The sequence below is a fragment of the Centruroides sculpturatus genome, unplaced genomic scaffold (assembly GCF_000671375.1).
Source record: "Centruroides sculpturatus isolate CEXI.00-Female unplaced genomic scaffold, Cexi_2.0 scaffold930, whole genome shotgun sequence".
In the NCBI taxonomy this organism is placed as follows: domain Eukaryota; kingdom Metazoa; phylum Arthropoda; class Arachnida; order Scorpiones; family Buthidae; genus Centruroides; species Centruroides sculpturatus.
Window position 1 is genome coordinate 327,163 of NW_019385100.1, and position 26,368 is coordinate 353,530.

The window sequence follows — 26,368 nt, forward strand, 5'->3', positions numbered from 1 at the left end:
TATCTTATTTAAAGCTTTAAGATTCAAATGAAATTCAGATTTCATTGGAATAATCATATGCATTAAGATTTTATAACTTAATCAGTAAATATGCAATTTAACCTTGTTTCTTTTTCAAAATTTGTTGTTTGAAATGTAATGTTGAAGCCATTTCTTGATTATTCTCATAATTAATTTTTCATATTATTATTAATGCAATACATTTAACTACTATTTTCTGCTTTATTAATTGTAATATCACAATTATAACAAAATTTCAAAAATACTGTAATTTAAGTTTGAATTACGTAAAAATTTATTTACATATAATAAACTGAAAAAATAAACTTTGTTAAATATTTAACAGTAAACACCTTTACTAAAAATTTAACTTAGAATATAATTCTTAATATATCTCTCTCATATCTCAACTAATATATTTTTATTTATATGTGATTTTTGTGAATATCTACTAATGGAATTAAAAATTTAAAAAAGGCAAAAAATGTTAATTGTAAAATATAAGTTTTAAAAAATTAGAATTTAAAATTCTAATTTTAAAAACAAAATATATTTTTCTGTTGAGAGAAATTTATTTTTCTTACCTTTAATAAGTTTCTAGAATTATTTAATTAAATTTTAAAATTAACTGTAATTACAATAAGTAAAAAACACTTTAAAATCACAAATCTGACAATAATTTTGTCAATATTTGTGCTGGGCAGTGTTGTTACCACCTGATATACTGGAATAATTTGTACTAGAGAAAAATATCATGTGCTTTCTTCAAGTTATCTTCTTCGTGCATATGTTCTCTTGCTTTTTCAATAGTTTGAAAACTAGGAATTCCTCGAGGAAGTTCAACTAATTCATTTTCAAACTGAAGAATATTTTCTGCCTCACCTAAAATATTAAAAATTTTTAAAAACAAAAATAAATGTTTTTGAAAATACATATATACATAGATAATAGTTTTAATAACTTAAAATTTTATAGTATATTTTTTAAATTGAGGCTTCAGGAACTATAAATCAGTATACTCTAATTTAAAAACATGCTTTTATTAAAGTTTTTTATAATTGTAATATAAGAAAGTTTGCCTTTTAGATTATTCATCATGAAATATAAATTGTTTAAAATAATTGATATTATATTTATTGACCTTTCAGATAAATTTTAGACAAAAAAATTATTAATACTAAAAACGTATTTATATTAAAAAATTAAAATATTTTAATACTTTTTTTATATACAAGTTTGAATAGTAAAACAAATGAAGCAAAATGTTATTTAAATTTTGCTTTTTCTGATTTATTTAAAAAACTTAGAACATAAAACTTATTTAATTAAAAGGTAAATTAAATTCATTCTAATTAACTAAATCTGAAATACATGACTGGATGACCAAGGCAGTTAAGGTATCAACCTATCACTCTGGAGACCTGGATCAAATCTGGATGGCTGATGTAAATAACCCAATTATATCAGATCCCATCTCTCACCACCTGGCCATCCCCATTGTGGGTCTAGCTGAAGTAAAAGGGCATTTTTCCATGATGGGATGGAAAAAAGCCCTTTTACTACCCACAGGGTAGAAAGTTGAGGAAGTCAAAAGTAATGGCAAAACTCATAATAAAAACTATTCTGAAATTTAATGAAATAATGCTAAAATTTGTCTATGAAATTGAAATTAAAATTATACAGAATTTAAAAAACAAAAACTACATTAAAAAATAGTTTATTTAGAAAGGCATTGATAATTTTGTAACTACTAATTTGTAAGCAGTAATAATTTCAGGATGCTACAAGTATTACTATGCATATTTAATAAATATGTTTTATTTATAGTTTCAAATACAGTAAGACCCCACTTAATGCAGAGGATGTGTTCCTAGACGACAAAGTGCTAACCAAAACAGCATTAAACGAGGTCATTTTAACAGAGTAAATAGGGATAGGGGAACATGCAACCAAAAATTAAAATAAAATTAAAGTAAAATTTTTAAAGTTATATTATTATACAAATTAATATAAAATTATGTTAAATAACACATAAATATATGCACATAGAAATATATAATAATATATTAATTAGTTCATTTTTTCTATATTAATAGTTCATTTTTTGTGACGAAGGTCCTGACTTTTCTGAAATTCTTGTTTTTTGCATCCAAAATGTTTCGTTTTGCTTTTGCACTCCTTTCAAAATCTGGATCATTTGCTACAATTTGATTGACAATTTCCAAACTTTTACTAAGGAAATCTATAGAGAAATTTTTTGGGTTCTTTGTTTTCAGAATCACTATTTTCCAGTTCTACATAGATTCCTTGTTCTGCCAGTTCTTGAAGGTCGTCATTGATAAGACTCTCACCAGAACCTGTGGTAACTCCTCAATGTCCTGCTGTATCAATTAGGCTGAGTTTGATCAACCTAACGATACAGTGATAGGGCTCTTCTAGTTGGGAATTCTTGGATACCTTCAGCCATAACTTCTTCCACACTTTGTCCATGCATTTATCAGTTAATTCTTGCCAAGCGAAGCCAATATTGCCTATGGCATCCATGATGTTATATTTTTTCCAAAATTGCACCAAACAAACATAGATTTAAAGAAAGTATACCTTTTTGCCACCTTTTTTCTGATTGGTTCGTGTTCGTAAATAATCGTATTATGTACAAATCACTAAAATGCTGCAATAATTTAAATCAGCATAAATTTGTTTGGGCTTTGAACAGACCATGCTATATTGAATCAGCATTAAGTGGGGTCTTACTGTAAAAGCATTAACAAAAAACTAAATAATATAAATGTACTGTACCTTGTATACGAATAAGTTTATTCCCGTAAGCTAAATCAGCTTGATATGCAACAATATAAGTAAGAGGAAAAATTGGTATCAAAGTTCTTGTTCTTTTTGTTTTCCTGTATCTGTATTAATTAAAAATAATTCATATTTAAACAATAAGTATCAAATAAACTTTTATACAGTACATATTATTATTATTATTTGACTACAAATATTTAATATATCAATTGCTAAAATATATATATATTCATATGGTATTTTATTAAGCTGAAATGGACAGATGGGGCCATTGGGAGTGGAAATTGAAAAAGTTTTCAAAAAAGGAACCAATAGGACTGGTTCTTTTATAATCATAAGCACTGGTACTGATTCATATATTGCTGGTGCCAGTATATATATATTTTTTGCACTTCCTGAACAAGTCCCATATTTGCTGAAATAAAATTTAATAAAAGGTAAAATTAACAAGTAACATTAGAGGCATGAAAATAAATACATTTAATATTTAACTTTTACAGTTCATTTACAAAGTTGTACCTTTCTACTGATACTTTAATTCTCATATAATTGTATAGAAACATTTAATAAGTGATCAACTGTTATTCCATTAAGATAAAAAGTTTAGAACAAAAAATGAAGGAAACTTTCCAATATTCCTAAATGAATATTTCATGTACAGTCGACCCCCCTATAACGCAGTAGATATGTTCCACTTTATAAGAATTTCACGCTAGGAAACCTTAAATACATGAGCCAATTACAGCCCGGCACATGTGCAGTTTACGGACTACAGCTGTTTGAAAGGTTTTCTTCCATAAAATTAATCGATTCTAGACTAATTTGACTCAACATTTCCAAAACGCGTATAATTTTTTGGGAATAATCCGTATAAATTATGCTATAAACAAAAAATTGAAGGATTACTTACTGAGTGTGCACTGTTAGATGTCGCTATTGCTTAAGCTTGTTTTCGTCGCGGAGCAGTGCACCAAACGGTGGGCGTATTTTCTGATAAGTTATTTTTCTGCGAAAAATTCGTTGAACTCTGGAGACATCATTAATAGAAATTATTTTTATGGCCGTTGAATAAGAAATGTTTTTTTTTTTTCACAAGGAATGTATAAAATTACAGTACTGTATTAGACTTACAGTACTTAATTTATATACTGTACAGACGATAGTAAACTCATCTTACCTGCCTAAACTCTCTGTAGCGTGTAAGTAGTTCAGCTGCTCGTCCACTATTGGTCCAGATTCAACCAATCCTGTCGCTACACGAGTCGGCGATGACGTTTTACCGCATTTTACGAGTCTCTTTTAGCGTCTTTATATGAGTATGGTCACAATTTTTTCGCCGCAGTATACGAATCCGCATTATATGAACCCGCATTATAGGGGGGGTCGACTGTATTAATAGATGCTCAAATACTGCTGAAGATGCTTTCACTTCTTTAAATATAAGTCAGTTTATTATAATTTAGTATACAAGTGAATTAATATTTAAGTTTCTCCATTGTTGCTTGTTATCAGTAAGTAACAAGAAAATCTGATAGATCACTAATATCTTATGATACTTTTAATATGGATAATATCTCAGGACATGTTCATAGAATTAAAAAAATTTTCACAAGTGAATGATATTCTTAAAAACAAACCCAAAATATCTATAAATGTTTTCTTAATACCTATATATTTTTGTCTGTCCAATAGGGACTTGTCAAAATTTAAAGACAAGAATAAAAATGTTGTGAAAATCAAGAGATACCTATCTATATTATGAATTTTTTCATATTTCCATTCAATATTTTCATTTGCAACTTTTCATGTTTTTTAGAAAATATAAACATCTTAAAGAAAATTACTTTAGTTTTGATCTCTTTATATAAATTCTGATTCTTATAAACTCATTAATCTTATCATTAAAGTATCTTATCTGTGTTATTTCTTCTATAATATAACAACAGAATATTAAAAGAACATAATATATCATCAGTTAGTCAAATTAATAGCTATCATTATTTCCATGAAAAATATTAATTGCAATATGTGACATATGATCACTACTGATTGCCAGCAAAACTGACTGTTGAAAAATTTTTAGTTACAGTTTCAGTTGCTCATCATTTTGTAAAATCAGAAAGATTTTATAAATGTTTGATTTGTTTTATGTGATTAATGTTGATACAAATGTGAATAAAATATGAACCTTAGATAATTTCAAATTTATTTGCAGTTCTGGATTCTTGTCAGTATTCAAAATAACTTACATACCTTATATATATTTGAAGTGAATAACCAATATTTCTTATTCCTGAATGACAAATAAAAATTCTCAGAAAATTTGAATACAGCTGTTAGGTGAATATGTTGGAAACTACTATAAAGTATGTTTATTACACTTAATTATGTTGGTTACACATGAATATAAAAAAAAAAAGAAATGGATCAAATACAATAATTTAGAGTGATTCATGACACAAAGACTGACAACCAATTCTTATTTTCTTGATAAATGTCTCAAATGGGGAACCACAATATTAATGTGTAATATCCTTTATTGACATGCCTGTGGGGGTCTCTCTGGTCACTCAAAAAAATCCAGTTACAACTGATCAAATATCTTTATTTTTTCTTTTCAGAAAAAACATGCATTTCGGATTGAAGTGTAATTAATGATCCCTCTTTAGTATTACTGTATAAACATAACATTAATTATTACAAATGTTTAATAATATATTTCTTATATACAATAAAAAAAATCCTTCATTTTTCATTACCTACAAAAATATAACTAAAAGAGGACAATCATTCCAACTACACTTATGTTTGTATGATTTGAAGAGGAAAATACACCTTAGGTGATATTGGATGATAAAATTATAGAACATTACAATTTTGCAGGTTTTCTATAGATAAAAATATGTATAACTAAATTAAATTAAAATTACATAAATATTATAAAAAATCAAATAAATCAAACTCACAGTTTCAGTTCTATAAATCACAGAATCATTAGCAGTATTACACAATACACAAAAATTAAAACATTACTACATCTTCACAGACAAATACAAAATTATAATACTTAGTTCATCATGCATTGTAATTTCATAATAGTTATTAAGTATCAAATCATTTGTAATGTGGCTACAATGTCTATATATAATACAATATGGCTACAAGCCATATTGTATTATATATATATTAATATAAGTTTAGTGTAGTAGCCCTTTGTTTTCCTTCCTTCTAGAACTCTCTAACTCTTTTCTCTTAGGTGAGATTACCAGTTCTGGGAATTAATATGAATAAAGGAAAGAGTAAGACCGAGGCAAAAGGGACGAGAGGCATGTCATTCTTTTCAGAATCCGGGAAGTCCACAGATGTAAATTTGAGTACTCCGAGTCAATGTTAACAATGACCAGAGATCATCAATTAGTCTGAGGAAAGAATCCTGTCCTATCATAGTGACGATAAGACAGGACAGAATTAAGGATTGCAAAGAGAAAGTAAGAGGAGAATTTTATATAAGAAAATGAACTTATCAACCCTTGTGAAAGGTTTCACATGGCATCTCACCCATCAAATATACAGAATCAATTCCTGAAATTCTTATCTTTGCTAAAACTTACTCTTTACCTCCTAATGAACCTATCCTTTTTCTAATTTTAATTGTAATTTAGTTTATAAGATTAGTTTTAAGACTCATACCCAAGTGCATTGTCACAAGTAATATATGTCAGTTTTGAGTTGTTAAGGTAGTGATCGTACTGTAACATTTGATGCATTTCTGTATGGCAATGCAACATTGAAATCCTTATTTAAGAACTTTTATATGTACGTGAAATAAACTACTTGTGAAATTACCATATCTTCTTTGTCTGGTAACATGTTTTCTTTGTTTGATCATGAATCCCTGTACCAATCATCACAGTAATTTATCTTGGCTGAACACATACAAACTGTATATCAATAAATGATTTGATTCATCAGCTTGTTTAGGATTATAACTACTATTACTATTCATATAATTTATTTGCATGAAATATACACAATTTTGTCATAGAATAAATGAATAAATTTTTAGTCCCTTTTAACTGTCCACAAAAAACCTTTATCAGTGTTGTGTTCGTTACAATATGCACTAACGTTTTTGACTTTCACCGAGGTCTTCTTCAGGTGCTGACTAAGTGTTGTCTCCCCTTGACCGTTAGAATGATGTTATCAGAGATGTAAATATTGCATGTATCACATTTCACCCCTCCGCTTGTCCCTGTTCAAATTCCTCGAATAGGTATCTCCACGCCTGCACTATCATCTCTCTGTCTTTCGAGTTTATGTTTACGTTGGCTTTAAAGATCTCCTAGGCCTGATGATGGATGTGCTAGTGCATATTGTAACAAACACAACACTGATAAAAGTTTTTTTGTGGACAATTATTACTCAACACAATGTTACGGTCGAAAGACATTTGTGTTAGTGCCATTTGAAAATCTTTTTCAATTAAATTGTTTTATTTCACATTGGAAACTTTTCAGTAACTGAGTAAAAATAACATCAGCATTTTATAAAATTGGTTAAGAGGAAGAACACTGAAAATGAAACTGAAAATTTTTTAGTGGTCAGATGTCCAGATCAATTATTAACAGCTGATGTTGGTCAGTTGTCCCAATTCAATTTGTCATATCTCATTTTATATGTTGTTTCAAAAGATAGACTATAGAAGTATAATGGATGAATTCATTTCATAGAAAAAATAGATGTATTGATAAATAAACTGAAAAATAAACAAGTCAAAGATTAGATCAAAAATCAACATGTTAACATGTCTGAGATTTAAGAAAATTTGGTAAAACATCCTTTTATAGAACTGTTTCTTAATAAAAGGATCTAAAATATTATTATGACTTATGGATATGTTAACTCCTAGTATATAAATCATAAAGGAACAGGCAGAGAAACTTAAAAGAAACAATCCATTTCTTTAAATTATTTCAGCAGATATTTTTAATAAACAAAAATATTTTTGATCTAGTTGATTGTATTCTACAAGTGATGAAGATCAATGTAATGAATAGAAGTGACGAAGATCCATCAACTAAAATGAAAAACTTTTTGTTTATTAAAAATACCTGCTGGAGTAATTTTAAGATGTGGATTATTTATCTTTAACTCCTACTATTTTCTAGTAAAGAGATGTAGGTAGAATGTCATAATTGTCTGTTAAATATTATTCTGTAATTTGTCTGTGTGATTAATTAAATTTGCAGTAATTAGAACATAGGAGAAAATACAAACAATTTGTTAGTTTTAATTACTATAATTACTGTACATGTAACAGTGCTGATATATAAATTATGAAAAAAAAAAACAAAATTAATTATCTTTTCTCTAAGATATACATGATTTATTATTCTTAATGATACATACATAAATATATTTACATATAATTAAAAGTTTATATTTTAATGGAAGTTTGCATTTTTGTTAGATTTATGAAATAAACAAATAGTGTAATTTATTTTCTTAAACATAGTTAAATAATAGTTTGGAATGTTAGAATACTAAGTCATCAGTTTCGATTAGAAGTGACAAAAAATGTTTTAATTAATAATGGTTGGTAAATTTAATATTTGAATTTAAGTAATAATTGATTAAAACTTGGAATTAATTATTCTATTAAAATCCAATTTTCTATAGAATTTTTAGTAAACATTAAAAAATTATAAAATATAAATGGAAGTATAGGATTACTTACTAATTACTTAATCTAATTAATTAATTAAGATTAATAAGTTAATTAAATTATTATTAACATTAGTAATTAATATGTTCCTATATAATTAACTGAATCATCAGCAATCCTTTAAGATATGAATTCCCAATATCAATGAATTAATAATCCATGTATTTTGAAATGTGATGTATAATTTAAATCTATTAAAAAAGGATAATTAAAAGAGTAATTAGTTTTAACTCTTTACATATTTTTTCACCAAATTGGTTATTTAATTATTAAAAATACATATAAAATTTGATAAAACTTATCAAAAGAGATTGATAAAACTTGGCAAAAGAGATAAAAGTTAGCTAATTTTATCAATCTCTTTTGATAAAACTTATCAAATTTTATATATATTTTTAATAAGTGATGTATAATTTATTATCTATACTAATATTATAAAGAGGTAAAAGGTAAAGTTTGTATGTAGGAGGTAATCTCCGAAACTACTCATCCGATTTCAAAAATTCTTTCACCAGTATTTAGAATGGACCTTCAGGGTGGACATAGACTGTATATTATTCCATTAAACATTCATATAAATTAAAAGATATCATCTAGGATTAAGGCTTTGATGTCCAACAGATGGCGCTAACTCCGCGAGTACAACGACCTAAGTTTGCTTTTCTGTGAGGATGCAAACTTACATCCTCACAGAATGTAAGGATGTAAATCCGCTTAAATAAAAAAGTAATGTTTGTTTGTTCCTACCGATTCCTTTGAAATCTTGACACAACATTGCATTCGAATACACACGTGTTTTTATATAATATACAATATACATGTCGATATTCTCCCCACTGGGGGGAGATGGACAAGATTAAAGCTTACCATGAAGAACTCTGCTTCTATTTATACAAGTATAAATAGAAGCAGAGTTCTTCACGGTAAGCTTTAATCCTGTATAATGTTTTTTGCATTTTAATAGGGTACGTCAAGAGAATGTACACTAAGAAGGGATTTTTCGAAAAATTCCCCCCACGGGGGAAGTGCTATACATTTATAATACAGTCGACCCCTCTATAACACTGTTGATTTTTCCATTTTATATGTATTCCATGTTGTATGAGTCACTTAGATTTTACAAATACGTGTGCTGGGCTGTGAACAGCTCACGTATTTGTAAAATCTAAGTGACTCGTACAACATGGAATACATATAAAATGGAAAAATCAACAGCGTTATGGGGGGGGTCGACTGTAGATACATTTTGAGCCACAACAACAAGTGGTGGGGTCTGCTAGTAGTACTGTATATACATTTGGAAATAATAGTTTGACTTTCAAATGAATATTTAACTATGGACTTAACATTTACCATTATGGACTGACTGAAAGTATTATAATTTAAGACATATACTTTGTTTTTTATTTCCTAAAAAAACAGAAGTGTGTCTGTTAAGATCATTGAAGAAAGAAATTGATTGATAAAAAATTATTATTTAGTCTAATATATTGAAAATAATTAAATTAATAATCAAAATTGAAAACAAGCAAAATTTAAGATATTTTCAATAGTTTCAATAATATAAAAGAATTAGATTAATATCACTGACCTTCATTATTTTACATAAGTTTTACATATTTAAATTCAAAAGTGATCATTTCAAATAATTACTAACAAATGTATTTTCCATAAATGTAACCATGTTTGTACCTAACTTTAAGTAATAAATTCATTTTGTTATTTACACTTGTCTTATGGACCATCAGAGGTTGAAAAAAAGAACAGCCTATATATATCTATGAGATTTTAAAAATTATTAAAGATATATTTATGATTTATATATTAAAATATTTATCAGAAATATAAATACTCATTGTTTTATTTAAAATTTATTTAACATACCCAACAATCAAGCCTATCGTTGCTAAAACATAAAAAGAACCAAGCCAATAAAGCAATTCTCTCGAACGTGCTATTTGCATAGCAGCCATTCTTTCTCTCATCTGATTTTGAACATGAATCTGACGTTCAATCTAAAACATAAAATTTTAACTTCGGTTTAACAGTATTAAAAATAAATTTTTAAATTTAAAAGTATATTCTATTATTTAACTAGAAAAAACAATGTTTATTTTAAGCAATGAAGATTAAATACATATTTTACATTAAAAAGACACGAATGAATATAGTTTTACTTGTAATTTTTGAAGCTGTAACATAAATTCTTGATTTTTTTTAAATTGTTCTTCCACTGGTTTACTTAACCTATATCCCATTTTCAATTATAATATCTGAAAACAACAAATAGAAACATCTCAAAATATGTACACAACACAGGAAAGTTAAATAATAGTATTAAAATTAATTTAAAAAATTAGTATTTAAGTATTTTTAAAAAAGTAAATACATCAAAATTCATGAAATTTTACATGGCAAAATATGAAGCTATCAATGAAAATACAGTAATCATGAAAAATAAATGACAAGAAAACTCAAAAGAATCATGCCCTCAAAACACAAAATTAATAATAATAAAAGTAATAATAATGCATTCAAATTTATTATAGAATAGTTCTAAGTGTCTTTTCTCTTTATTAATATGTATAGTGATTTTATGAAACAGTATTTAGATTACAATCTCTCTACACACTGGTGAATATAAATAAAATACTTCTCAAATAGTATTTAGACTAAAATTAATTTTGATTACTATTTCGAAAAAATAAATATACATATATTTATCTATCATATAACATTTATCTAAACCAAAGAGTCATTTTTCCTCTGAAGAAATTTCCTTATAGGTGCATCAGCCATGGAAATGGTCAATGGATATTCCTATATCATCACACCTATAAATAAAGAATAATTAAACAGAAAATTCTAAGCCTTAAAAACTTTTAAAAGTCAGAGGTACACAACACACAAGGAAAGCAAGGAATATAAAAAAAAAAAAAAAACAGACTATGGTATTTTTGACAGAAGACTTTTGCAAAATGATGATGAGAATACTGATGATGAGAATACAGAGGAGACACCTGGAGGTCATAGAAGGTAAAGCATATTGTCAAGAATCTTCATTCATCAAAGTGTAGTGTATTTCTTTTTCATGTTATCTATGGATTGTGTATTGTAGCAGTTGTTTTGTAGCGATATTTGCATACCATCCATCTAGAAGGAAGTACAGTACAATATGCTGATGATAAGGTGAAAACTAGAGATCATCAATCAAGACATAGAAAGTGGGAAATTGAGGAGTTTCTTTAGCCATAAGCTATAATGTAGAAAAGGTAACAATATCAGTCATAAAAGTCAACTGACATAGCCAGGATTGGTTGGGTTTAGAAACTTCAAATCATAACATGGCATAAGAATTTAATGTGAAGTTCAAGAGAACTTCACATTAAAGGAGAGCAATCATAACTTCATTTTATCCAACACCGGAATATGATCAATTATGTACCTCGGAGCCTGTTACTGGTGTGCAAATAACCTCAAAAAACAAAAAATTAAAATTTCACAAACATTTTTGAACCTTCAATGGGTTCTTCTTCAGGTGGAGACAAATTTCCGTTAGAATGCCATTAAATACGAATATTATTCGAAATTCTAATATGTGTTAGTCGATAAACTTTACCAGGCATGTGCACTGTATATGTAGCAAACGACAAGAATTTGTTGCTGCCTGAAAAAGAATCGCTGAAGGTTTGAAAACATTTGTGAAAATTTAATGTTTTGTTTTTTGAGGTTATTTACACACCGGTAACAGGTTCCAAGGTATGTAATTGGAGAGCCATCATTTTGCGACAAAACAGCTGCCAACAAATTGAAGGGAAGGTTCATGTAGCTTTTGGAAAGAAAAGGATATTTCAAAGATGATACTGCAATACAGACAAAATAAAGATAAACTGGAAAGTGCTGCACAAAAGTCACTGGCTTCACCACAAGAATTTGCATCTGCTAAGTTAAAGTTAGAAAAAGCAAATCATCTCATTGGTTTGCAAAAATGCCAGTGATACTAATTGCCTCTGCTGGTGATCGAAAAGTAAAAAAAACCTGTTTCAAAAATTTTACAAGCATTCTTCTCAATTACAAGAGAAAAATGTATGTGAGAACCTGAAGAGGATGTACAGGAAAAAAATTCAGTTGTTTACTCTTGGCAAAAAAAAGACAAGTTTTATTTAAAGCTTTTTCTAGAAAGCTTAATCTGAAGAACTACTGCTATATGTTAACTGAAGCTTCAGAGTCATTGATGATAGACAATCTGAATATGAGGTAGAATATGTTCTGTTTAGATTTAGAAGACAAAGAAGAAACTGCTCAGAAACAGTCTGATTTTATGAATTTGTTTCAATCAATGAAAAAGATGCATTTGAATGGTTGGAAAGTGATGCAAATAATGGCAGTTTTTCAAGTTTTCAACTCAAAATGAGTGTGTGACAAATGTCAGAAAAACTAGTAAACCTTCTGAAAATGAAATGGATGAAGAGGATGATGTGCAAGAACAAAAAAAGCAAACTGTGTCCAATACATATTTAGGCATTTGCTGTATTAATAAATGTGGTATGAACAGCAGAGTCATCTTCTACTTAACTAATTCTCCTCACAAGGATCAGGAAACTATCAGCAAAGAAATTAAATTATATCTTTGTTTAAAAGAAAATAAACAATTATTTCTTTCAATAAAGGTATAGTAATGCTATACAACACTCATTTATGAGTTTTTTTTTTTTATTATCTTGACACAATGCATTTGTGTAAATTTTTTCTAACATATATAGTTTGGTGTTTGTGTTTGGTTATCCAAATCATTGCCAGTCTTAATTAGTTTAGATAATATAAAAAAAGTTAAATTTGATTATTAACTTTTAGTATATCTAATCAAACTTTTAAAAATAAAAATTACAACAAAAATATACAAGAAACATTAAAGCCAAACAATTACCAGATTAAATTAGGCTACATTAACCACTGCTAAATCATTTGGCTTTAATATAATTATTGGACTTTGAGATGTAAACAGCCATCTTCAGGAAAGCATTTTAAAAAATGTTTGCAAATGTTTTCCTGAAGATAGATCTGTGAACCCAAACTATATGGAATATCAATAACATAAAATGGCTTCAATAGAATAATTTCTTATACTGAAATAAAATGTTGTGATTTCTATTATCCTTACTTTATTTTTATTTTTGTATTCATATCCTAAATCTATAGCTCTATAATTAGAGTTGTCAATTTTTGAAGTAACAATTCCAAACACAGTGTGAAAAAACATGAAAGAATGATGAGCCAGGGGGAAAAATGCCTACAAACAAACTTGGAAAAATTTTTTCCTTCTCTTAATTATCTTCTCTTCTCATCATCATTATGGTGATGATGAAGGTGAGACAGCCATATGGCTGAGGTGATTAAGGCTTCAGTCTACTGCTCTAAGGATTATGAATTGAATCTGGTTGAACAACCCCAGGAATTTTTTCATTGGGATCCATTTGAAATATGTTGGCCACCCCTCGTCATTCTGCCACCTCTCTGCAGGTTTGGCCAGATCCACAATGGACTTGGGGAAAAAAAACCCACAGAATGGAAGAAGTAAAAAGTGAAAAAATAAATAAACAAATAACAAATGCAAACTAGAAGGAATAAAAAGAATTCATAATTCATATTACAGGGTTGCCAACTTTTCATGATGAAAACTGACAAGCTGAAAAACAAATAAAACCACACACACACATTCATTTTTCAGATTTCCAAAACAGTTTTTGTTTTCTGAACAATGTTTAAAAATACAAATATAAACATCAATTAACTTCATTTTTAGATTAATGCCAAACAATTGCTGATTATATTGGGCAATATTAGTGCTACTATTAACAATTAAATGTCAAGTAATTTTGCCTATAGGTAGATGTTAGGTGCCATCTCTTGATACCAGTAATTTTAATAATTAAAATTAAATTAATATTTAATAATTATGTTTATATTTGCATATTTCACTATGTTATGGTAAAGCACTAGCCAGCCCATAAACATTGAAGGTATCTCTAGTCAGTATCATGAATAACTAGTATGGTTATAACTAAATTAATAGTTCTGGAAGTAGAAGATCAGATGAGATCTGAATAGTATAACTGGCATAGTATATAGCAGAGGTGGCCAACCTGCGGCTCGCGAGCCACATGCGGCTCTTTGAAGGATTATTTGTGGCTCTCGATAAATGTACCTGAGTTCCCTTTTCATTTTTGTGTTATTATATTTTTAAAAATTGTTATTGTTCCGTATGTGTTTCAAAATGTCTTTTAAATTACTAACAACAAATATGAAAGACTAAGTGCAACGTTGTAACAAATTTCATTTCCGTCCAAGTTAAGAATGATATGACTCATCAAAAAGTGCGCAAACGAATATAAACAGTGGCGTAATCGTCTGTTATCAACCGACTCCAGACCGATTTTGAATTTGTAAACTGTCATTGCAATGGACAGTTGACATTGTGCTCTGGAGGAAACAATTTGTATCTCTCTTGCTACGGATATAATTTGTAATCTGAAATTTTTTGCATACCTTTTTAAAACGTATTTAATAGCGGCTCGCGAAAAATTTCAAATTTTGAAAAATGGCTCGGACTATCAAGGAGCTTGGCCACCCTGGGTATATAGTATACATCCATATAACATGCAGGAGTTGTATGTTTGAGTCCTGCTCCAGGCTGATTCTTTTCTTCCAGAACTTTCTAAATTAATTATTTAATATTAATTTAATTATAATTATTCAAATTTATCAAGAGATCATACCCAATGCCTACCTCTAGACCAAATTACTTGATATTTAATTATTTAATAACTATTACTATGTTTATACCTATTTTAAAAATAATATAATTAATTTTTAAATATATGAATCATAAATATATCAGAAATATAAACACTAATTGTTTTTGTTTAAAATTTAATTAACTTAACCAACAATGAAGCACATCTATCTAGCCACCAAACTGAAATGAAGCCAATCAGTTAATGAAAAAAAAAGAAATCAATCCAATAAAGTAGTACTTTAGGACAGTGGCAGCGGGTGGGCCAAGGGACCCTGGCATCCCTGAAAGTAAAAGGAAAAGAAACACTAGTAAATTTTCCAAAACTATTTTCCTAATTAAAATTCATTGTTTTATTTGTATTCTATGGTGTCTTCTATCTCTATACTACTTATGAATTAGCAGTCAGATAAGGTGGAAATTTTATTGAGTTTGCTTTTTATGTGTTCAACTCAGCTCCCCAAGATTAAATCTTGAGTGAGGCACTGCTTTAGAACATGCTATTGATATTTGCATAGCAACCATTCTGTTGCTGACAATAACAGCAAATTTTAATTTGTTTTGTTATAAAATAAGCTTTTTATTTTGGAATATGTGATTCCTGAATGTTTAATATTCAAAAGTGCTCAAGAGCTTTCCTTTTTGTATATAACTCCTTCTCCATATTTTATTATATTAACAGTAAAACATTGGAAGTATTACTTTTCTGTTTTGCTTGTTAATTTAACAATAAATAAATAAAAAGTTTGAATAAATTATTTCAAATTTATTCAAACTTCAATTGAGTTTTTTCATATTTGATTGTTAATATAATACAAAATTTAATCAATATATAAATATGTATATGCTGATTTATTATTATAAAGACCATGTAATATTTCATACTTCTAAGAAAATATTTGCAAGCATGAAATTAGATAAGTATATTCATATTTATGGTATTTATTTTTATTAATAAAATATACAAATCAGTATTTTATTTTTATCATTTGAGAATAATTTTTAAGATTTAGATCATTTTTACATCCTTCTTTTTTCTTGTTTTTACATTTAAATCAAATCTACTTTACTTATAAGCAGTCCAACTACACATTAGTTAACACAAGCTAAAATAGCTTTGTGGAGAATTTTAAAATTTTTATAAATTCAGTTTATAGCTGATAAAATTTTAGAAACAGTACAATATTTTATTTTTCCCTTTGGACAGTTTATAGTAATTTATTTTTCCCTATTGTAAAATTGCATGCTATCTCTTTTAACCAAAAATATCTAAGAAAATTTATGGGTTTTTTTGCTTCAAATTTCTATTTTATTGTTATAAATTAAAAATTTTACATTATAATAAAAACAAAAATTTTTATAATTAATTTCTGATAAAATAAAATTGTGCATTGTGAAAAATCATACTGGAAATAAATCTAATAAATATATGAAACATGTTTGTGTATAATAAAATAGCTAATTTCTAATAATATTATCAATTGTTCAAATAATGTATATTTAACTTCTATTGCTACCTTCAAATCAAGGTATGATCATTAAATTTGAAGGTTTTAAATTATATGTTTATATAAATATAACATACAAGTCTATGTGTATGGTGTTTAGTTTTACTATAAATATAATTTTTAAATTTTCTGTTTTATTCAGGATTTTATTGTTTTTTTTAATAATACTCAAAATATCTAATCATTAATGTGAATAAAAATGACCTCTTTTAAATTGAAAATATTATATATTAAAGGAAAAATTTTGACAAAAACAACAGAAAAAGAAATAATATATTGGTGATAAATTTTTATATCCTTTCATATTGATGCTCCTATTTTAAGATTTATATGGTTTCTTACTGCTTAAATTTCTATGATGTTAGATATTGTGGTTCTTCAATAAAAACACTATTATTTTAATATAAATATAAATTTTAAAATAATATCTGACTGTGTACTAAGTAAAGTTTTTAGAATTTAATTAAGATTAAATGGAAATTATATTAATATTTTGGATTTTATTTAATTTACATTCTCATAATTAAGATAATAATAATAATATTTAATTCATATTAAAAATTAATCTTTGCACAATATAAATAATGTAGCAATTTAGGTAAATTAAATAAGTTAAAAGAAAAGTTTCTCCAGGACTGTTATTAAATTATTTTATTTTTTAATAGGAAATTTTATGTAAATAATTCATCCTAACTTTTAAAGAAATCATTATAATTCATTTAATATACATTAACTTAAATATAAAATTTCATAAACTGTAAAATTCTCCAATTGCCCATATATTTAAATTGCATGGAAAAGCTGAAAATGAGAAATTTAATTATTATAATACACATAAAAATAATCACACATTTATTAATTATTAATTAAAATAGAAATCTAGATTTATAACTTTTATATTTTTAATTATAATTTCAAAAATTACATAATTTTCGAGGAGAAAAATAAAACAGAAAAAAGAAAGAGATTCCTCTCCGTTATCTGAGGATGCGGATGAGTTCACGAGTCATCTGCATCCGTACTCACGTGCAGCTGTAATTGATTTAAGCGCTATTACTAATTTTTTCATCTTTTTTTCCAAGAAATATAATTAAAATCGTTATATTATTTTAAAATATGTTGCATATTTAATCAAAATAAAGCCAAACTTAAAAATAAACGAATAATAAAAAAGAAAAGAAAAATAAATAAAGGACGTAAACGAAACTTACTAGTGCGTTTATAAAGGCAGACTGTGGTATGTTTTGGTCGAGGACGATAATATTTACAGTTAAGAAGGAGAAAACGACGAACAGGATTTATTCACAAAACCAACGCCATCTACAAATCACAAGTCACGACAACGAGCAGCTGCATGTGTAGATGCAAGTGATGCAGCTGACCATTTCGTGACTGACTCTCATTATAAATTCATGAGATTTTCTCGTTATTTTTAACGATAACATTATCGAAAAAATTACAAAAAGCTTGGTTTTTTACTTATAAATACAAAGTTTAATCTATAATCGACATAATATGCTTGTTTTATCAACAAGTGTTGAAGAATTTTGGAAAAAATTTTGAATGAAATCTATGTTACAGACGTTATTACTTTATTTAAATAGTAATAAAGGTAGTTTAAAAAAGTATTGCTTTAGGGTGTCTATTTATACTTGGAAAAATTTCTCAGATTTCCTTAAAAAATTGATAAATCTCTCAGATTTTTGAAAGACTATTTTAAGGTTTTTTTTCAAGTAACCTATAAAATTTCTGTAAGTGTTCCGTACATTACATCATAATTCCCGTATCCTTAAAGGTATGAAATTATGAAAATGAAGATCGATTAAATGCGAATGAATTGAAGTAGAACTGTATAATAAATGAATACAATCAAAATCAAATGTTTCATTTAAAATATTAAAAGTATTTTCAATAAAAATAGTTTATTAAAAATTAAAACGTATCACTAAATTATTAAAATCCCGGTAACATATTACTTTAATACAAACGTGTTTTATATCATGCTTTAGTTAAAGAATCACGTATTAATTGAAAGTTAAAATGCTATCATGACGGCAAGTAATTATACTTTTAAGATTGCAATTGCTATTAACCGTATGCAAATAATTTTTATAAAGTAACTAAACGAATGATTGTAATGTTTAATATGACTAATACGTCACACCAGAGGCGGCGTAAGGCGTGGGCGACGTGGGCCACCGCCTACGGCCTCGCTGCCCGAGGGGCCTCGTGCTTCGAAGGTTTATGCATTACATAAAAGCCGTAAACTCAACGAAAAAATTTTACTAGTCATAAAACGATAAATATATTGACATACCAAATTTTTTTTTATTTGTCTAGCAGCATTTGCTGGCGTTGGGTTGCTATCGCTGGGAATCCTTGTCAGCCAGAGCTGGGGATTTCCCATTGTGCTTGTTTACGTTACTTTCACGATTCTCAACGGCTAGAAAGCCAATCAAAGTATCGTAGTAAAGTATCCCGTAAATAGTGGAGTTAAAACTCGAATATTAAATATTAATCCCAGGGCATTTTTTATGCTTTGCGGTTGGTAGACGCAGCTAATTCTTCCGTGGCAGCAAAAACATTTTTTGGTTTTATTCAGAAAATTTATTTGCTATTTTCAAGTTCCAGGAAACGCTGGGAATTAATCAAAGGCAAATTAAAGCTTACTTTGAAGCCTTTATCAGACGCAAGGTNATAACTTTTCAACGAAGTATCCAATTTCAAAAACCTACACACCGATAGAACCCTCTTGACTTCCGATTTCAAAAACTGTATAACACTTGTCACTTCACTTAATATTTAATATTAGAATTCAATCGAAAACAGAGCTAAAAATCCTGCTGCTTCTATTTCGCTTTTCAATTTTCGATCAACCTATACAGTCTCCCAAAAGCAGAGGCCGTATTCTAGTCACTGTCTCTGGTCTCTCGTCTCTCGCAAGCCGGTCGCTGATTGGCTAATCATTTGGATTAGTCAATCAGCGACCGGCTTGCGAGAGACAAGAGACCAGAGACAATGACCAGAATATGGCCCCAGGTATGAAATAGATTTTTTTAACACCACGATTGATTCTATAATAAGCAATATGGATTCGGAATTTATGTTTTTAAATCAACATTTTGAAAATTTTGGTTTTCTTTATGATCTAAGCCAGGGGTGGCCAACCTTTTGCATACCGTGCGCCAATTTTTTGACAGACGAGTTCAAATGCACCATATAACTCGAACACTTTTTATACAGTCTTACGTTCAATGTTACGGGTTGATAAATATTGATAAGAACAAATCTGCTTCGCTTAGGAAAGAAAAGGGAATAACTTAATCACGCAGTTGAATTAATTAATTTATGACAGTTTATTGAAGCACCAATTTACAATAGTCAACAATGATCTCCTGTACGAGAGGGTGATTGCTTCATGATGGTGCTATTGCTGCCAGAGTCTCGTTTGGTGAAGATTACTCTGCACCACAATTATTGGCACTGAGAACGAGATCAGCTTGGAATAACATTAATCACAATAAATGTTTTCGGCCATTTACACGCCTGTAAACTGATCGGAAATAAAGATCGCAAGACTCAAAATACATGCATACATTGTAATTTACTATGTGGAGAATACTCATTTTATCTGCAAAATAGATCGTAACGAATTGTGCAACAAATGAACTTGCCAAGACAGACTACAAAAAATTTATTTTTCTATATAATATTCTTAATCGCAAAAAAGCTAAATCTGGCAATTTTGCTCAGAACTAACTGAAGCGCCACTTGTAATCGTCCAATGCGCCACGTTTGGCGCATGTGCCATGTTTTGACCACCCCTGATCTAAGCGAGTTAAAAAATATTCCAAAAGAGCAAATATTAAAAAACTGTCAAGATTTACACTCAGTCCTGCGAGTGAGTGAGAACAGTGACTTACAACCTTACGAATTATATGAAGAATTACAAACAATGATCCCAAATTTACCCAACTTCATTAAAGATGTGAAACAGCCGCTCCAATACATAACAGAAAATAACTTGAAAGAAATTTACCCAAATATTTACAGTGCCGTTCGAATTTTGTTAACAATACCGGTAAGTACTGCCTACGCTGAAAGGAGCTTTTCAAAATTAAAACTAATAAAAAATTATTTAAGAAATACAATGGGTCAGGAAAGACTTTCAGCTTTCGCAGTTTTATCTATTGAAGCATATATAGCATATAAGCTGAATTACGATACAATTGTTAAGGAGTTCAGTAAGGCTAAAAGCAGGAAATTTTTGTTTATTTAATTTTTTTAATGTTAGTTAAAGAATATAGTTTGCATTTTTAGGAATAAAAATTTGACAGTTTCAACTGCTTTTCATTTTATAAAATCAGTCTTCTTGCGCCACCAGAGGGCCTCGCGAAATGTACCTTTCCCACATCAATTTAGGTCTTGCCCCGCCGCTGCGTCACACCATTGAATACTATAGTCAATTTCTAGGCTGTAGCACTATCATCATAGCCACATTTGTTTTAAAAAATTCCATGTTTAAAATTGTTTACAATATGAATTTTGGCTGAATATTAGGTCCAAGCCTTCTTCATTTGTCAAGTGCTACTGTACAAAATGCCACTAGTGGATTCAGAAAGGCTGGCATCTTCCCGTATAATAGACATTTGTTTACAGATTTAGACTTTGTGCCGGCCACTGTTCATGAAAACGCTCCAGTAGCTGAAGGCGAACAAATTGCCACTGTGACAGATGAGGGAGACAAAAATGCCAACACTGCGTTATGGAAGATTCAGCTCCTATTAATAATAATGCTCCAGTAACTAAACACCAATGTGACGTCAATGCTAATGTTGAAATCGATACTACAGATGAACCAACCACTGGGCATAATTATGAAAAAAAAAACAGAATGAAGAAGAGCAACTTAATTTTGATGATATACAGAATAATATGCCAGATGATAGTATGCTTAAAACTAGTTCAGCTGTTGTTGATATGAGTGGAACAACCATCCACCTCGTACTCTATTTCTCCAATTAAAATTCTGCCATCACCAAAAGTTACTCCTACAATAAAGAAGCGGAAAGTGGGATGTCAGAAGTCAGATATCCTAACCAGTTTTCCATTCAAAGATGCTATTGAAAAAAAAAATGAGATGAAAGCGAAACGAAAGTTAGTATTTTATCGGGCCATCAAAGGCAAAGAAAATAAAAATAACAAGATAGAAACCATCGAGAATAAAGTAAATGGCAAAAGAAAAGGTAAAGGAAAGAGGAAAAGAACAGAAAAAGATGCGAATATAGTACAAAATTTGGAGCAGTCCTCACAAAATGATGTGTTTTGTGTATTATGCGGAGAACCATATGTAGAACCGCCCACAGAGGACTGGGTACAGTGTCCAGTGTGTTGTGGTTGGTCACATGAACTATGTACAGACACAAAAGATAGATGATTTTTATGTGTCAATTGTAAAATCCTACATTTTACAATTGACACATAAAAATCATCTATCTTTTGTGTCTGTACATAGTTCATGTGACCAACCACAACACACTGGACACTGTACCCAGTCCTCTGTGGGCGGTTCTACATATGGTTCTCCGCATAATATTCCGCACACGCTATATTCTAGGAATTCCATCTTGCCTTCAGGGTGAGGACAAGACGGAATTTTTGACGTTTTTACTTCATGATTCCTAACAGATTTTATACTTAATATTACAGAATTTTTTAACCATCTAAGATCTCTGTCGAGACTGATTAATATAAAAGCTTTATATTATGTTGTTTTATGTTTTATTACATTATAAAGTTAAACCTTCCATCTCGCCCTCCCTTCCTCTATAAGCTTAAATGTTATCTGTACAGTAGACCCCTATAACACGGGTTCATATAACAAGGATTCGTATAACACGGCGAAAAAACTGCGATCGTATTCGTAAAACACGTTAAAAGAGACTCGTATAATACGGTAAAACGTCATCGCCGACTCGTGTCGCGACAGGATTGGTCGAATCTAGACCAATAGCGGATATTGCACAAACCGTTGCGTTTAAATGAGCACTGCACCTACTAAAAAACATTTATTATTTAACGGCCATAAAAATTATTTCTATTAATGATGTCTCCAAAGTTCAGCGAATTCTTCGCAGAAAAATAACTCATCAGAAAACACGCGCCCGCCGTTCGATGCGCCGCTCCGCGACGAAAACAAGCTTCAGCAATGGTGTCGTCGAACGGTGCACACTCGGTAAGTAATCCTACAATTTTTTGTTTATAGCATAGTTTATATGGATTATTCCCAAAAAATTATACGTGTTTTGGAAATGTTGTGTCAAATTAGTCTAGAATATATCTAGAACGTATCTACCGTGTTATATGAATTCGTGTTTTACGAGTCACTTAAATACATGAGCCAATCACAGCCCAGCATGTGTGCAGTTTACGGACTACGGCTGTTTGAAAGGTTTTCTTCCATAAAATTAATCGATTCTAGACTAATTTTACACCATAGATTATGTAGTGCAGATATGGGTGGTGGGTATGCAGGTAATCGTTACAAGAGTGAGGTGTTAATGAAAACATTACATAATGCTAAGATCTCCCGAGTAAGAGAATGACTTATTTTTGTTTCTGAAGTGCTGCATAGCGAACTGTAGTGTTTGTTTCACTGCTTTATATGTTACGCGTGTAATTAATAAAGTGATGCAACGTTTGATATCCCGTGTTGTGTATTATTCAGTGGCGTGCTGTCATTGGAAGCGGTGGAAGCGCCGGTTCCCTTGTATTTTCTAAAAAATAAATAAATATTAATTTAAATTATATGAAAATAATCGCACAATATTTTATTATAACCGCATTACGTATCTTATTACAATGATTAAATAATAAATTGTGAATAGGCTAATATATCTGAAATATAAATACCGTGTTCGATTAAAACTGTTTACATAAACTATCTTAATTCGAAAATGGAGATTGACAGCTTCTAATTCTAATATATCCGTTAGGAAATTGATTTTTAATTATAATTTTATAAAATTTGTAAGATACAGTTAAGTATTTCTAATTACAATTTGATTCCGTTTCTTACTGATTTTGAATGAAACACGAGTAGCTTCTTCCTGTACAATTTTTAAACATCGTTATATATATATTTAAGAGATGCTTTGGCTGTCCCTTTGAAAATTTTGTAGATCCGATTCTGGATAGATGCCACGAATTATAAAGTTACGAAAAGAAATTTCATTTCAGAAAAATATGCGTACAGTAATCTATTACAATCAGCTCTGTACAGAAATTTTATCGAACTTTAGTAGGTTAAAATGCTGAATTTATTAATACAGAAATTTTTTCTGTATTAATAAATTCAGCATTATACTATAAAAACGACTAATTACTATCATTTTATTTTTATTGAGCTTCATTTTCCAGTTTGTGCCAACTTTATAGTAATTAATAAAAAATCCAATTTATTTTATGGTATATGAAAATATATCTATGAAATTTATGGTATAAGAAGGTCATCTTTCTCTTAGACTGTCTGCATTGTTCCTTCGAAAGAAGCCTTAGAATGTGGGTGGCCGCGGATTGTTAATATTGTAAAATTTTGACTAATAAGAAAAATAATCAAAACTTTTTTTTGATGATTAACTTTTAGATAAACAGAATATAGATGTAAAAGTAAACACTGCGTTTCAAATTGCTAATTAAATAATATTAAATAATTAAGGGCGGAGATATTGTTTTTGCAGGTGAGTGGCCCCATGAAGACTGTATTTTAATTATACAAATTAAATTTATGCCATTTTATGAAGTAGGAAGAAATAATATTGTGTAGAATTCTTTATCTTTGCTATATCAAAGAATGCCTTTTTTTCCCCGAAAGAAAATAAAATAGTTCTTAATTGTACAAGACAAAGCATCGTTTAGTCTTTAGATCANTTTTCGGAGTTTCACACAGAATTTCACAGAACAACGCTGCTCTTTCAAAGAGCTGATTTCCGCGGATCCGATTTTTCGCCGAATCCTACAAACACCCCTTCACATAAACGGCAGTAACTAATCACCAAAACAAGATATCAACAAATGGGTTGAAGAAGGTTACTCGGGAGGTTTCCGCGGACACAACGCCTCCAAGCGAATTAAAAAATAACCAACTGGAGGCGCGCTATTCAAAAAGTTCGGGAACTTTTTGAACCCACGTTCATTTTCTTTAGATTTTAGAATTCACTATAACCATATAAAAAGCAATACTGTATATTTTTGTTTATTATATACAGTTGTCCAACAGAGAAGTAAACTATCTTATTTACAAATCTTTTCAAAATAGACAGTTTGATCGGGCCCTTCTAAAAACCGGGCCCTAGACATTTGTCTCATTTGTCTATGCGATGATCCGGCCCTGATTGTTAATATTGTAAAATTTTGACTAATGAGAAAAATAATCAAAACTTTTTTGATGATTAACTTTCAGATACACAGAATATAGATGTAAAAGTAAACACTGCATTTCAAATTGTTAATTAAATAATATTAAATAATTAAGGGCGGAGATATTGTTTTTGCAGGTGAGTGGTCCCACGAAGACTGTATTTTAATTATACAAATTAAATTTATGCCATTTTATGAAGTAGGAAGAAATAATATAGTGTAGAATTCTTTATCTTTGCTATATCAAAGAATGCCATTTTTTTTTTCGAAAGAAAATAAAATAGTTCTTAATTGTACAAGACAAAGCATCGTTTAGTCTTTAGATCAATTTCCACTATTATTTAAATAGAATTTCATTTATATTGAAAAATCAAATCTGTATTTTCTACAATTAAAATATTCGCTCGATTATTATGTTTTAATAATACAATTTTCATAATTGTTGAAAGTTTACTTGTTGATGCGATTTCGCTGCGAATATTTACAATGAAGAATTTCTTCGTTTTTATGATTTTATTCGTATTTTTTCAAATTGGAATTGAAGCCAGAGACATATTTCGAACCGATTATGACAAATCATATCCAAAGGACAAATCAGACAGTGGCAAAATGCCGATTCGATCCGAGAATCTTTCGGAAAACTCCAATAAAAGGAGTCAAGTTTTTTCTACCCAAGTTTTTAAAATGGATAATATTTATAAGAAATTTTTAAATCATCCACGGAAATTATACTCGCCACAGGGCGCCGTAAAAAGAAATAGAAGGGAAGCAACAGATAAAAAACAAGTTAATGGCGATTTTCGTGTAATGAATAGTACTAAGAATTCAGAGTCGAATAAGCCCCAATTACAGGACTGGGGAAAGATCTATCTTCGTGTATTGTTCTACGTCGTTGCAATCGAAGGGGTAATTTTAACAACGTACGCCCTCGTCTACGTAATAACAAAATTTATCGGATTCTGCCAACGGCGTCTGGAAATGTGGGTGTGCAATGTGACATCGGCACTCGTCAATCGAGAAAAATTGAAGAGGTCACAACTTGAAAATATTTTCGACACATACAAACCTCTCTTGATGAACGAAGACAAAGTTCCCATTCGCAATAAAGATGACGCTCGA

The 26,368-nt window shown here is 29.1% G+C and overlaps 1 protein-coding gene across 1 annotated transcript; it reads right to left on the bottom strand.

Annotated features, from left to right (window-relative positions):
- Positions 1-571: 571 nt before the first annotated feature.
- LOC111634695 (plasminogen receptor (KT)-like) lies at positions 572-18,278 on the bottom strand. The gene is made up of 5 exons (XM_023379533.1): positions 18,043-18,278; positions 10,708-10,803; positions 10,415-10,545; positions 2,800-2,909; positions 572-882 (listed from the first exon to the last, which is right to left on the bottom strand). The coding sequence occupies exons 2-5, from the start codon at positions 10,786-10,788 to the stop codon at positions 740-742; spliced, it is 465 nt and encodes a 154-aa protein (XP_023235301.1). The 5' UTR covers positions 10,789-10,803; positions 18,043-18,278; the 3' UTR covers positions 572-739.
- Between the last annotated feature and the right edge of the window lie 8,090 nt (positions 18,279-26,368).